Source organism: Pelmatolapia mariae, linkage group LG20 (genome assembly GCF_036321145.2).
Source record: "Pelmatolapia mariae isolate MD_Pm_ZW linkage group LG20, Pm_UMD_F_2, whole genome shotgun sequence".
NCBI lineage: Eukaryota > Metazoa > Chordata > Actinopteri > Cichliformes > Cichlidae > Pelmatolapia > Pelmatolapia mariae.
Window position 1 is genome coordinate 25611696 of NC_086244.1, and position 13386 is coordinate 25625081.

The following is a 13386-nucleotide window of genomic DNA, read 5'->3' on the forward strand; positions in this document are numbered from 1 at the left end:
TGTTAAAGCTAGTCATCAAGCCTAAAGATGGGACAAATGTTGTGAATGTGTATTAGGGAAAAATGTGTATTCCCCAACAAGTTGGCTGGTGGTTGCAGGAGGTTGATTCTGATAAAATTACGGCACTGAAAACCTTCACAGAATAGGTCTAGTGTGTTGCAGATTGCCTGCATGGAAGCATGGAAGATGGCTACTTATTTGCTAACACTCACCAGCTAATTGAGAAGTGATAGTGAAAGGCAAAACTTTTACTTTGAATTCAGTCTCTGTTTCCGGTTTGTGATGCACTTTTTGTTTAGCTTTTGCTTAGCGATTAGTTGCTGAGTGTTTGTGTTTTCCATGCAAATGAATCGCTAATATGCTTATGACCAAAGAATTCACAAAGAGGTTTGTGGTGCACCTCCCTTTTCGTAGCTGATAAATGAATTAGTGTGTTCAAAAGTTAAAAGTAGTAACCAGTTCTCTGAGGATAAAATAGGGTGAAAACAAAGCTCATCAGTGTTGCTTTGCTCTTGATATCACTGGAAAAAATACAGTGGCATAGTTTGTCACAGCTAAATTGAACACGTGCTAAAATTTCTTTCCTTTGCTCTGTACTGGAGTATCTCTGTAACGGTAGCATAACTCTAATACTGAGTTACAGATTATACTATAATGTGAGCCTGTAAAATGTAAAATGCCTGTGAAAGTCAACAGCACCGTGAACATAGCTCCATTTCTTTGATAATATTTCATGTTCATGTTTGTTGTTCCACAAAGTATGGCCGTGCAAAGACACTGTTTAATTCTCAAGAAAGCTTATTTCAAAATGTGTTTTGGGGGATTTTCACTCGTCCCTCTACTGTTCCAAAAAAGCTGCGACAGTCTGTATCTGTCTAATTTTCAAGGTTTGCAGATGACGGCAGCGTCGGTATGCTGTGAACTGGCTGGTGGAGCTTGGTGTAACATATGGGACTGTCCGGTCTTTCACAGAGAGTAAACAGGCCGATAACAGACCATTTATCTAGATCTGTGAAACGACATAGCTACAGCATTGATATAAACACCAACCATAACTCACACACATGCACACACACAAACGCACGGCTACGTGTTAAAGTAAAATATGTCTGACATTTATGAGTGTCCGTCCTTATTCCTCTGACAGGGAGAGAATTCAGACAGAATGAAATCCTCATCAACATGGCTGCTGTGCTATAGATCTCTTCGTTTGCTGACTGACAAAGAGAAAACTGGAGGAAAGGGGGTGGTAGGAGTTGGGGGGGGGGGGGTATTGGACTGAACACAGTCATTGTGTTTCTGCCTCTGTATTGGTCTGCCACGAAGACACAGAGAAGGAGAAAGAGAGACTGGAGGAGGTAGAGAAAGAGAGAGAGACGACAGCTTAGGCCAAAGAAATGAAAAGATTTTTGCGTGGCTTTGAGCTCCCCCACAATACACATTTGAAACAGCTGTAGGAGAGGACAAAAAGATGCAAATACTGAGATAGGTAGCTTTCCAACCTCCGAGACAGAGTGGGTAGCAGAAAAAGGGAGGCAAATTATACAGATAAGTATGGAAACCCGGACATTCCTGGAGGGCTCTTGAAAAGTCGCCATCAGTCAGCAGTGAACAATTAACAAAAAAGGTTTAAAACTTGAGTGTCTTGTGCACACGTACACACACACTCACGCACACATGCTGCCTCATCTTAATGCTTGAGTGGTAATGGTGTGTTAATACATTCGAACATATTAAGAATTTATATCAAATTCACCATCCTAATATCTTGCCTGGAGCACAAATTAGTACAAATTGTCTGCTGCGGGGTGGCGGCAACGGTGGTGGCAACGGTGGCGGCGCGCTTGCTAATATGTCAGGACATGCCATGTGTCACCAGGCTCCCCCTGTCACATGGACTAATATCCTGTATGATTTAGCAAGACAGTAGTTGTGCTTGTGGTGTGGAGAGATAATTCCCTTGTTTGAACTGCATTAAAACTGCATGAAAATCAATGATGGAGAGCCAGGGATGTGGTGTGGGTGACTAAGAGACAATCTGGCACAAGCTGGTCTCATATCAGTGAGGGTGATTAGTACAGAGATGGAGGAGAGGCGGGTGGTGGATAGGTAGGTGGTGGAGGCAGATGGGAGTAGTTTGACAATAAAAAGCATAAATCACTTTGCTGAGGTGTAAGAGAGCGAGTTGCATGACAGAAGTGAAGAGAGAGCTTAATCCAATCAGAGAGCGATGAGTATTTTGGTGATGTTGAGGGTATGTTTTCTGCGTGCTTGTTTTCAGCGCATGCTGATTGATCTAAAACGGTTGGATGATTTATGGCAAGGTATTTTTTTATTTATTTATTTTTTGACAGGGATGAGCCCCTCTGTGTGGACGCCCACGGTATTTTCCTTTCCCTTTCAAATTTAAATCCCGACGAGCCAGATGCCAGTGTTTTTCCCTCTCTTTTGCACTTGTTATTTTTATCACATCGTGCGTGCAGGAAATCCTGCTGCGAGCAAACACTTTCCAATTGTGGTCACTCACTCACTCACCCACTCACTCGTTCGGGGATGCTAAGCGGGGTGGGGTGTGGGGGGAACTAGGGACAGAGTGGATGCTGTGTCGAGAAAAAAAACCCAAAATCAATCCGCAGTCTGCATTTAGCCTGCACTTTTTCCAAGAGGAGGCAAGTTTTCTGGCTGATGTTTTAATTCTGATCAACTTCCATTTGTTCACTTTGTGTTGAGCATGCTTTCCCAAGAAAAATAACAGCATCAGTCATTTTTACCAAAGGGTCATTAGTGACATACGTGGAAGCGACTCAGCCCTCTAGCTGCTGAAGGAATTATGACTCTAGCTACCGTGTATGAGCAGAGAGATTGAGAGAGGGGGAGAAAGGGAAATGAGCAATTATGAGATTATTGTTCTGTTGTCTCATAGTTAATGCATTTCTGTTGAGCTTTGGGAACGAGGAATATTCTCCATAACTGAGAAAAAAAGTATCAACCGCTGCTCCATATTCTGATAATTGAATGCATGTTTTGATGGTTTTGAACTGTTGGTCATTTGTTACAGTTGTTAAAAATGCTGTATGGCAATTAGTCAGAACGTGTTCTCCAAGCTACCCATGTGGAAAATAAAACCCAACTTATTTTGTTTCTAAATTTGTGCTTTATTCCATTCTGCCTTAAAAAATTGTATTTATTAAATTCTGGTTAGTGGGAAAGATTTTTTTCCTCTTAGAATAGCCACGAGGAAAAAAAAGCAGAATAAGATGTGTATCTTCCAAAGCTTAGCTACTTGTTTTTTCATTTTACTGATACCTTGGATCTTGCACAAGTCATAGAAAAACAGCACTCTGTGAGATGTTTTTAAATTTAGTCCCTCCGTAAATCCATTATACCAACGCCGAAGAAAAAGGATCAAATAAAAATCTTTCCTTCACAAAACTGTATTATTTCCAGGAATGTTTCTTATCCATAAATATGCAAACATATTTAGAATTCTAAATAAGTGTGCATCCTTAAGATCAAGCATGTCCTCTATTGACATCTTCTCTTCTTTCCTCTTCTCAAGTTTTCCCCCCACAGGACTCAGTGTTTATCATAACAGAGAGGGACATTAGTGCATGGGAAGAGTCAGGCTCTTTAGGGGGCTGCCATTGATCAGTCTGTTTGTGATCAGCAAACACAATATGAGCACAGCGCAGAAAGTGCAGTGCTGATATAGTTCTCGTGTATCTACACTGGGGCACCGTCTCCTGTCAGAAAAAAAAAGCCACTTCCCTCCAGCACTTATAACCTTCTATGAATAACCATCGCACAGAGATGGTGTGGCAGAAGATGAGGAGAGACGTGTGCTGGAGTTGTAGACACAGAAGTGAATAGAAAACAGGGTTGAGGGGAGAAGACACTAGTGGTCGAGTGCGCGTGCCTCCTTTCTCTCCATGCTAATTTTCTTGGCAGGCTCTTAAACAGAATTTTAATTTGCTCTGTGTTTATGATTCAGAACAAATGCTGCCATCTCAGAGGCCAATATAATCTAATTATTAACACAAATGCATGGACGTACATGCGCTGATGGGCACACACATGCACTAAGAAATGTATTTTGTATGTCTAATTAACTTGGCAAGCTTTCAGGACTAATTTTCCATTTCAAAATATGCTCTTTGTGAATAGAATAATACGGGCCTAAAGGAAAACCTTAAATATTTATACATACTTAATATGTGATGTATAGAGAACATCTAGAGTGTGCTATGGATACTTAAAGTAATTTCATGCTAATTTCTGTTATTACAGGCTTGGCTGGAGCTGTGCCAGAAGGGTCAGAGCACAGGGAAAATGAAAACACCTGAAGAACAAAATAATAATGATAACAAACATCTGATTTACTAAATTGTTTTTGTGCTGGTCAAACTTTAACAGCATGAGAGAGCTCTGGATGTAATTATAATATTGTGAAGCCCGCACCTAAAAGCAAACAAAACCAGAGGGGACGTTTACCTCGCTGGTATTTCCATTCATCATGCCAGTACATTAATTATACCTGATGAGGGACTGTCAACTCCTGTTGCTGTTTTGCCAGCAAACCATCTCAGTGTTTAATATGAGGCATCAGATGTTGATGAGTCCAGATATCCCATTCATTCCAAGAGAGGCTATGCACACAACACATATTGACAGTCACATTAACCTGACTCTGGCTCTCACATGGAAGCAGTTTCTTAATATAGCTCTTTAAATTGTTAATTGATTAGTTTTGCAGCTATTTTCTTTACTTGTGATGTGATGTTACCAGAGCTGTAATTTTGACTGTTACCACTTTACCACCGTCATGTTTGCAGCCCTGCACGGTTGCTGGGGGCTTGACATACAGAAAGTGTCAGTTTCAGTATGCCTCACTGTATCAGAGTCAAAGCCCTCTCCTGCTGTGAAAACACAAACAAAAAATAACAGGGAGGAGACTGAGATACAGCTGAGAACCAAGGATTCAGAGGAAGGTTGATGACTTATGACTACTTGCAGGTTGTAGAGATCAAGGTTACTGCTGGCAGTTGGAGAGTAGAGCCTGAAGACATCAAAAAATGAATTAATTGTATAAAGTGTTGCTATTGAAACATAAGACCTATGATGATATCTTGCATGTTTGCTGAGTTTTGGACTTTTCCCCAATTCTTTGGTTTGGTTGGTTGTTATTTATTTTAGTCTATCCATTAACAGATCTATCAGTGCACGCATTTTGTTAACCTCTTACTGAACTAGGGTCTCCTGGGGGTAGAAGCCAATCCCAACTGGCTCTGGGCAGTTGGGTTTACAAGGGGTGAGCCTTGCAATAGTGCTCTGATGATGGAAAAAAAAGACAAATAGCGGTTACAGCTTGCAGCCAGCAGCATTTATAAGTGTAAGTACATCAAGGGTATTTTCCATCCTCCATTTCCGATGAGCCTATGTCATTGATTAGAGGTTGCCTAATTCAAAGGATGAATCCATTGCCATGAGGTGCTAGGAGCAGCACTGTAGCAGTGACACAGCATAAATCAGATGTAAGTAGCCTAGATAGTGATTTCAGTGTATATATAATATAATATAAAAGTATAATATTACTACTTTGGGCTACTGAATTTATCTTTTCTTATAGTCTTTGGTTCCTCATGATATTAGTTCATTTCTGTGTCCATTCTCCCAGGTCTTGTCTCCGGTCTGTCATGTTTCTATGTATGTTTATCCCCAGTCTTGCTGTCAAGTTCATGTGTCTTAGTCTGAGTCTCAGTGTGTGTTACTTCCTGTTTTATTTTCACAGTCCTCTGTCTCGCATGCGTTGTGTTTACCTTTCCCTTGTCTCTTTAGTCTGATTAGTCTGACATCCTAAAAAAGGTCAAACATGGTGGTGATAAGTGTGATGGTCTGAAGTTCCGTTGATGCTTCAGGACCTGGATGACTCACGTATTATGTGATTTACTTTTGCACACAGGTTCAGGTAGGTTTTTCTTCCCTTAGTAAATGAAATAATAATTTATATAAAATCAGGAAGGGTGCAAATACTTTTTCACTGCACTGCACGTTCTTCTGTGGTTCTCTCTAGTTACAGCTCCAGCATTCACAAAATGTTGCCCAGTGCCAGCTGGGACCTTAAAAGTAACAGATTCAGTCACCTAAATCATACAGTGTCATATAAAAGGGTAACCAGTGACTTTTTCTTTCTACTTCTTTACAAGTATTGTGTTAACATTTGACAGATCCTGAAACACAAGGGCTTGAACTGTTTAAATATTTACAGCGCTAACTAGAAAGATTTGTGTTTCCCATTTTGACAGGTTCCTCATACTAGATGTGCATGTACATTTGTGTCTGTGCATGTGTATTTAACTCTGTTTGTGTGTGAGTGCCTGTGAGAGAGAAAGCGGGAGAGGTCCCCAGTGGCAGGAATGACATTTGAAAGAGGCTCCCCACTGGGACCAAGACAGCTATCTCAGTACTGACACAGACACACACAGACACCCACACAGAGTGCCTGGTTGTTCTAAGTCGGGGCAATCTGTCCATCTGTTAGTCTGTCAGTTGCACGTCATCCTTAGTAAATGGGGTTAACAGCCACTGCTGTATTAAGAGAGGCAGGGATAACAAGTCCTCATGCCAAGGAGAAAAATATGAGTGGGGGTTGGGGGGGTTAGAGAGGGAATGAAATGGCCACGAAGATGAAAAAGCAGGAGAGAGGGAGGACGCATTGTAGAAAGTGTAAAAAATTCTCTGATTTAGGGCCTGTGATTGAGGATAATAGTTTCCTACCCTGCTGAGTTTGCTGTGGTGAGCTACGAGCAAGAGGGAGCAGAGGAAAAATGGGGCACTGAAGTGGCTAAGAGAGGCTGAGAAAAGGAGGGGTCATTTGTGAAATAGCAGTAGGGCGAGGTAAAGCAGATGAAGCAAATGAGGAGGAGGAGAAGAAGGAGTAAAAGCGGAGGGGGGTGTGAGAAAGAGATCGTGATGAAAGTAGGTGCCATTTTTGAAATAGAATGGAAATTTTCAGTTCCAGTAAATACACACACATTATGGTGCACACACACTATACACTAAAGACAGCAACATTTCCATTTACATGTTTTTATTTTAGCACTAAATGCACAAATGAGCACAGCTTCTACGTGGATATGTATTTTCTGTGTGTTTATTTAAATACATAAACTGCAGTGTGTCGTGTTCTGAGTAATTTAGCTGAATGTTTATCAGAGTTTATTGGAGGCTGTGGCCCCCTGCCTGACTCAATATCTGCCAAACTGGTAATTATTAAAATCTTGGCATAACACAGCCTCAAACTGTTGACACCTTCAGTTGTATTACTGAGCTAAGGACCCCCACCCCCACCCACATATGGTTTTCCAGAGCTGTTTCCACATGCGAGTACTAAATCCCTATGAAATCCAGTCTATGAATTGTGCCATCTTTTTATTTGAGAAAAAAAGTTCTCAACACTGTAAAGCCTGCAGGTGCAGCAAGCTAACCAAAAAGAGCAGTTCTGCCAACAACATATCCACCATCAACAGCAGCTGTGTGCACTGAAAGAAATTTAGGAAAATGCAATTTTCCTCTGTGTGTGTGGTCCTCCACAGAAGACTCCCAAGCAAACACGGAGTGCACGCTTTCTGTCTTTGTCCAGTTTACTTTTCAACACCCAAACCAAACACCCCACCAAGTTCTATATCACAGGCTACTGAAGGGAATTACCAAACCACAAAGGCTAATTAAATGCACATTCTTTCTCTACTGCAAAGCAGACTGGTATGAAACAAATACATTCAACTACCTAAAACAATCCTTAAAAGTATTCAGCAGCATATGTTGATAGTCACTGGCTCCCTGTTAAATCCAGAATTTAATTTAAAGTCCTTCTTCTTGCATGCAAGGTCTTAAATAATCAGGCTCCATTCAATTCAATTCAATTCAGTTTTATTTATATAGCGCCAGTTGCCTCAAGGCGCTTTAGATCCTACAATAATACATACAGAGAAAAAAAACAACAATCATATGATCCCCTATGAGCAAGCACTTTGGCAACAGTGGGAAGGAAAAACTCCCTTTTAACGGGAAGAAACCTTCGGCAGAATCAGGCTCAGGGAGAGGCGGCTATTTGCCGTGACTGATTGGGGTGAGAGAAGGAAGACAGGTTAAAAGACATGCTGTGGACGAAAGCGAGACACTAATAACAAGTATGATTCAGTGCAGAGAGGTCTATTAACACATAGTGAGTGAGAAAGGTGACTGAAGAAGAAATACTCAGTGCATCATGGGAATCCCCGAGCAGCCTACACCTATTTCAGTATAACTAAGGCAGGATTCAGGGTTACCTGATCCAGTCCTAACTATATGCTTCAGGAAAAAGGAAAGTTTCAAGCCTAATTATAAAAGTAGAGCACTTCATTCTCAGATTGCTGGGTTACTTGTGGTTCCTAGGGTATTTAAGAGTACAACTTTCCCTTTTGATGAAGCTACGAGTTACAGTTGGATCAGTTGTCTAGGAACCCTCTCTTAGTTATGCTGCAATAGGCCTAGACTGCCAGGGGCTATTTTCTTCATCCTTTTAACTCTCCCTGTGTTTATACACCACCTTGGATTCAATCAGTAGTTATTATTAATCTCTCGTTCTCTTCCACAGTGTGTCTTTTTGCTGCCCCTCCCTTAGCCTGGTTCTGCTGGAGGTTTCTTCCCGTAAAAAAGGAGTTTTTCCTTCCCACTGTCGCCAAGTGCTTGCTCATAGGGGATTGTATGATTGGTTGGGGTTTCTCTGTAATATTGCAGAGTCTTTACCTTACAATATAAAGGGTCTTGAGGTGACAATTATTGTGATTTGTCGCTATTAACATAAATTTGAATTTAAATTGAACTAAATTGAAACAAAAAGTTTTAGTATAAAGTAAGGCCCCACCTTGGCTAGGGAAAATGCACATTCTCCAACCAGTTGGCAAGTGATTGATCCTCCTTGCAACTAGTCACTTGAAGAATGCCACAGTTGCCCGAAGGCTGCAGGAAAGACAAAAACCCGTCTCCAAACACTTGCCCAGAATTCCCTGAGCAGTAGTGGAACTATGAAAAGTACAACACAAACCTAACACGGTGACTGTTTGCTTTTAAAGTAGATGTGCCTTTTTAAAATGTTAGTTTCATCTTTTACTTGGAAGGGCAACATTATCATTCTTTCTCCAAGTTTCAGTTATGCTAAATAGACTGGTACTCGTATATTATTCTTCTACTCCAATTGAGCGCTCAAAGTGCTTTTTATTACAATCCTCGTTCACTCACATATTCATGCAACACTTTTTCCTGTTCATATTGGGCTACTCGGGGTTCAGTACTTTGTCCAGGCTACTTCACCATGCAGACTGGAGTTGAGAATGATTGGACGACCTACTCTACCTCCCGAACTTGGTGGTTAGTAAGCGACTGTTTGCAGACAAGTCAGTACCTTCCAGGATTACTAATTTTTCCCTGTGGCTTTTCTGTGGTTTAGCAATTGATCTCACAGCAACTGCCAGCAACCTCTAGCAATCACTCACCAGCTGGTCCTCTAAATGGCGGTTGGCAGATGGTCACCAATCAGTCTCAAGACCTGTGTGACTGGGATCAAAATCCTACTTTAGGATTTCACAGTGCGAGATAAATAAAGACGAATGCTGCCCATTTACATGTTATTAAATATGAAATCAGGACTTACAATAAAGCATCCTCAAAATGATGTCAAATAAACAAGTTCTTCCCAGAAGATCTTTAACTTTTTTTCCTCAAGCAGTGTTACTACCACTGTTTCTGTTTAAACCACAAATAACTTCAATCAAAACAGTTCTAATAACCAAACTATTTCGATCAGGGGGAGTCACTTCTTATGTTTTCACCTTTGACGCTTTCTGTGTGTTCAGTAAATAATCAGTAATTTTAAAACTATAAAAACATTAATGAAAATATGGCTCAAAGTAACACATAAAACAGAACAGTTTAGCTACAAGTCAAAGAATGAAGAAAATAAAGAAATGGTCTGCCAAAAAAAGAAAAAATCACTTATCCATTCTGTCATAGGTTTTATGTCAATCTTTATTTTACCATGTGTCCCAAATTATAATAATAACAAAATTAATTGAATTAATTAACATTAATATGTGTGTTCAAGACCCAGTGAACCTTTACATTCCTTTGGTAGAATCCACATCCCGACCTCCTTTTACTCTTCCTCTCCTGCTGAGCTCTGTGTGCGGCTGCTCTTACTAATGCTGAGTCAATTACTACTGCAGGTGCCGAGCCTAAAAATGGGCCGAGGGTTGTGTGTGCCTGTGGGGGGTTCAGTGAAGGTGTTTACTCTGTATGTGTTCATTTTCTTGGCTTTGTATCTGTCAAGCTTCTAAGAAGAAAAAAAAACAATTAGTTCTACAAGAAAGAGAAGGGAAAATGGAAAATAAGAGTTATTCAAAGAAAGCTCAAGCTCTAAAGCCCACATGCAATCTATACACACTCCATGTATTTTGAGTTAGGGGAAGAAACTGTTGTATAGGAAAGATGATGAAATGATTATCAACATTATGCAGTTGTTACAGGATATATAATGTAATATTTTAGGATATATAATTATAAAATAGTTAATATATTTGATGAGGAGAATGCACATCATCATGAAAGTCAATATAATTTGTGTTCTGGAGAACTTGACTGCATTGTGCAAATGTCCCTCATTTCTTTATATTTTGCAAGGAAAATGGGAAATAGTTGAAGCGATTTAGTGAAATGTGCAAGCGTAAATGGAAATACAGCATTTTAAACAAAATAAAAAGAGTCTATAAAATGTTACTGATCAAGACTTTTGCCCTTACTGTACCTATGAAGAAAAAGTTTAAAGCAAACACACCATTAATTGTCTTACATACAGTCTAACACAATCCAAAGTCGGTTGTTGATGAGGGGTCATGTTATAACCAAAATACACCAAGACCCAGTGGGCTTATGCGCACACTGTGTGAGTCAACAGAGGGAAGGTCAAGCGAATTGTCCTTCAGGGTGCCTGAATGTCCATTTATTACTCAGTATTCCAACCAGTAACTACAGTAGTTTAATATTTGACTTGAGACTGAATTATAATGAATCTCTACAGAAGAATTTTTTTTAAGAAAAATCTCCAAATGCATGCAGATATTTCTTCTATAGAAATCGAAATATCAGTGTAATGGCAATCTGTTCGGTGGCTGGTTTTGCACATCAACGTGTTGGATTGATGGACAGCCAGATGGACAGATCAGTCAACAATTATCTTTACCCTTTGGCCTAACTCCTAGTGCTACAAAAAGAGAAATCTGAAAGAAAGATGAGAGAGAGATGGGAGAGAGACAGAGTGTGCTTTTCACAGAGATATTAATTGGACTGGGCTTTGCAGGACTGCTGCTTTGTCTTTTTCTCATCAACAGAGCAAATTAAGAACTTTTCAAATCTTTGTTAGCCTGCTTAACGTATTCACTGGGTCGTTCACTTCGGCTTGCCTCATTTTTAAATACTCTTTAAACAAAGTCATTGTTTTCTGCTTTAGTTTTCATTGCCATGCAGTGCGCACCCTTTGTTGCATCCTGGGCTGACTCTTTGTAATGGAAATAACTGCAACTTCCAACAACTGTTTGAAAAGCCAAAACACACACACACCGAAGTTCACAGCTGAAAGACTGAACATGTATGTGCATTTGCTGCACATCACGCATACGTGAAAAACAAAGTCAAACGCATCTGAACACATGAGCAGATTCACTGTAATTACATATTGCATGTAAGCTGTCAAACTTGCACACAAACAGTCGCACTGCATAGTTGCACACAGTGCTCCTGACAAGGCTTATTGTTTGTCCTTGACATTTTCATGTATTTGATGAAAGGCTGGTATGAAAGGGCCATGTGTTGGCATCACAAATCTTCAAATGTGGAGCGATTTCTTTGTTCCCTCTCTCTTAGCTGACTCAAGGGACTTCTGTGCTCGGGGTTGACTTGTTAATTAACCACACGGCTGACTGATTCAAATGTGTGTATAGAAATTTGCACACAAAGTGGTAGTTACAGGAGATGTGAAGGGACTTTCCAAATGTACCCTTCATTAGTATTGCAGCAAATTGGAAGTGCAACCAAACAGTATATGGAGAAACACTCATTATTATTCCTTCCTAAGTTACTATTTTAATTGATAGATAGATAGATAGATAGATAGATAGATAGATAGATAGATAGATAGATAGATAGATAGATAGATAGATAGATAGATAGATAGATAGATAGTCATAAATCTAAGCATAAACTGCATATTTTATAGCTCATCTTATAGCAGCCTTAAATATGTTTTGCTTAATTTTTAGAGATCCAAGAAGGTATTCTCAGTGCGGATATTTTTTTAACTACTCTTGTAATGGTCTGTGTTTGTCTGGGTCAGAGAATGATGCCCTTATTCCACATTTCCCCAACACAGTTTACAAAGAGGTCATTAAGGGGAAGGGCAGACCAATTGTGATGGCCAGTTGTCTATTTCCCTGTCTTTTTCTATGGTTGCTTATGTGTTAAAGTTAGCAAACGTAAAGCAAAATCTTTGTTTTTCATTCTCAGTGCATGTGAAGGCGGGGACGTGTGAGGTGATTGCTGCCCATCGCTGCTGCAACAAGAACAAGATCGAGGAGAGATCTCAGACTGTCAAATGTTCCTGCTTCCCTGGACAGGTCGCCGGCACTACTCGGGCCATGCCGTCCTGCGTCGACGGTAGGTGTCACTTTATTTGTGTTTGGGTATCTTTTGTGTGCGCTTGCGTAGTGCCGCTGCCTGATGTGCACCTGCTTTTAATGTTGGCTAAAATGCCTTAGTATGGATTTGAACTCATCATATGTTTTCTTTGTCATACATCTCAGGCAGAGCACTAAAGTTAAGATTGCTATAATCGATTCTGAAAGAAAAAAAGTAAACACTGCATTAGCAGATGAGCACATTTATGAAGATGAGTGCTGACAGTCAGGCAACACAGAGGAGCAGTCAATATCAGAAGACCAGTGATGCTAGAGTTAGCAAGAGGTTATTTGAAAGAGACTTTGTTCAATGCAGGTGCTATATATGACCAAGCCCCCCTGTGTGCTGCAGTATACTGAAAAATCTAAGAATTGATACACGACTAGGTAAACCCTGATTTAACTGCCAAGGCATAGAAGCCATCAATATTCTCTTGGCAGCATTTCTGTGTACTGGTAGCCAGAATACTGACTAGAAATGCATGGAAGCAAAGTGAGGCCTTTCTCCCATTGCCCGTTTTCTGTGCAGTGCTGTTTCAGCAGACTAATTTATTACATACACTGCCTCTGCCTGTTATATTTTTGTGATGAATTCAGAAACATTCTGAATATGATGGATTGC

The 13386-nt window shown here is 40.2% G+C and overlaps 1 protein-coding gene across 1 annotated transcript in view; it reads left to right on the forward strand.

Annotated features, from left to right (window-relative positions):
- LOC134618606 (chemokine-like protein TAFA-2) overlaps window positions 1-13386 on the forward strand; it is a 97110-nt gene that overhangs the window by 71898 nt on the left and 11826 nt on the right. The window contains exon 3 of the mRNA XM_063464076.1: window positions 12595-12744. Coding sequence (XP_063320146.1) covers window positions 12595-12744 — 150 coding nt within the window. The remainder of the gene's footprint in view (window positions 1-12594; window positions 12745-13386) is intronic.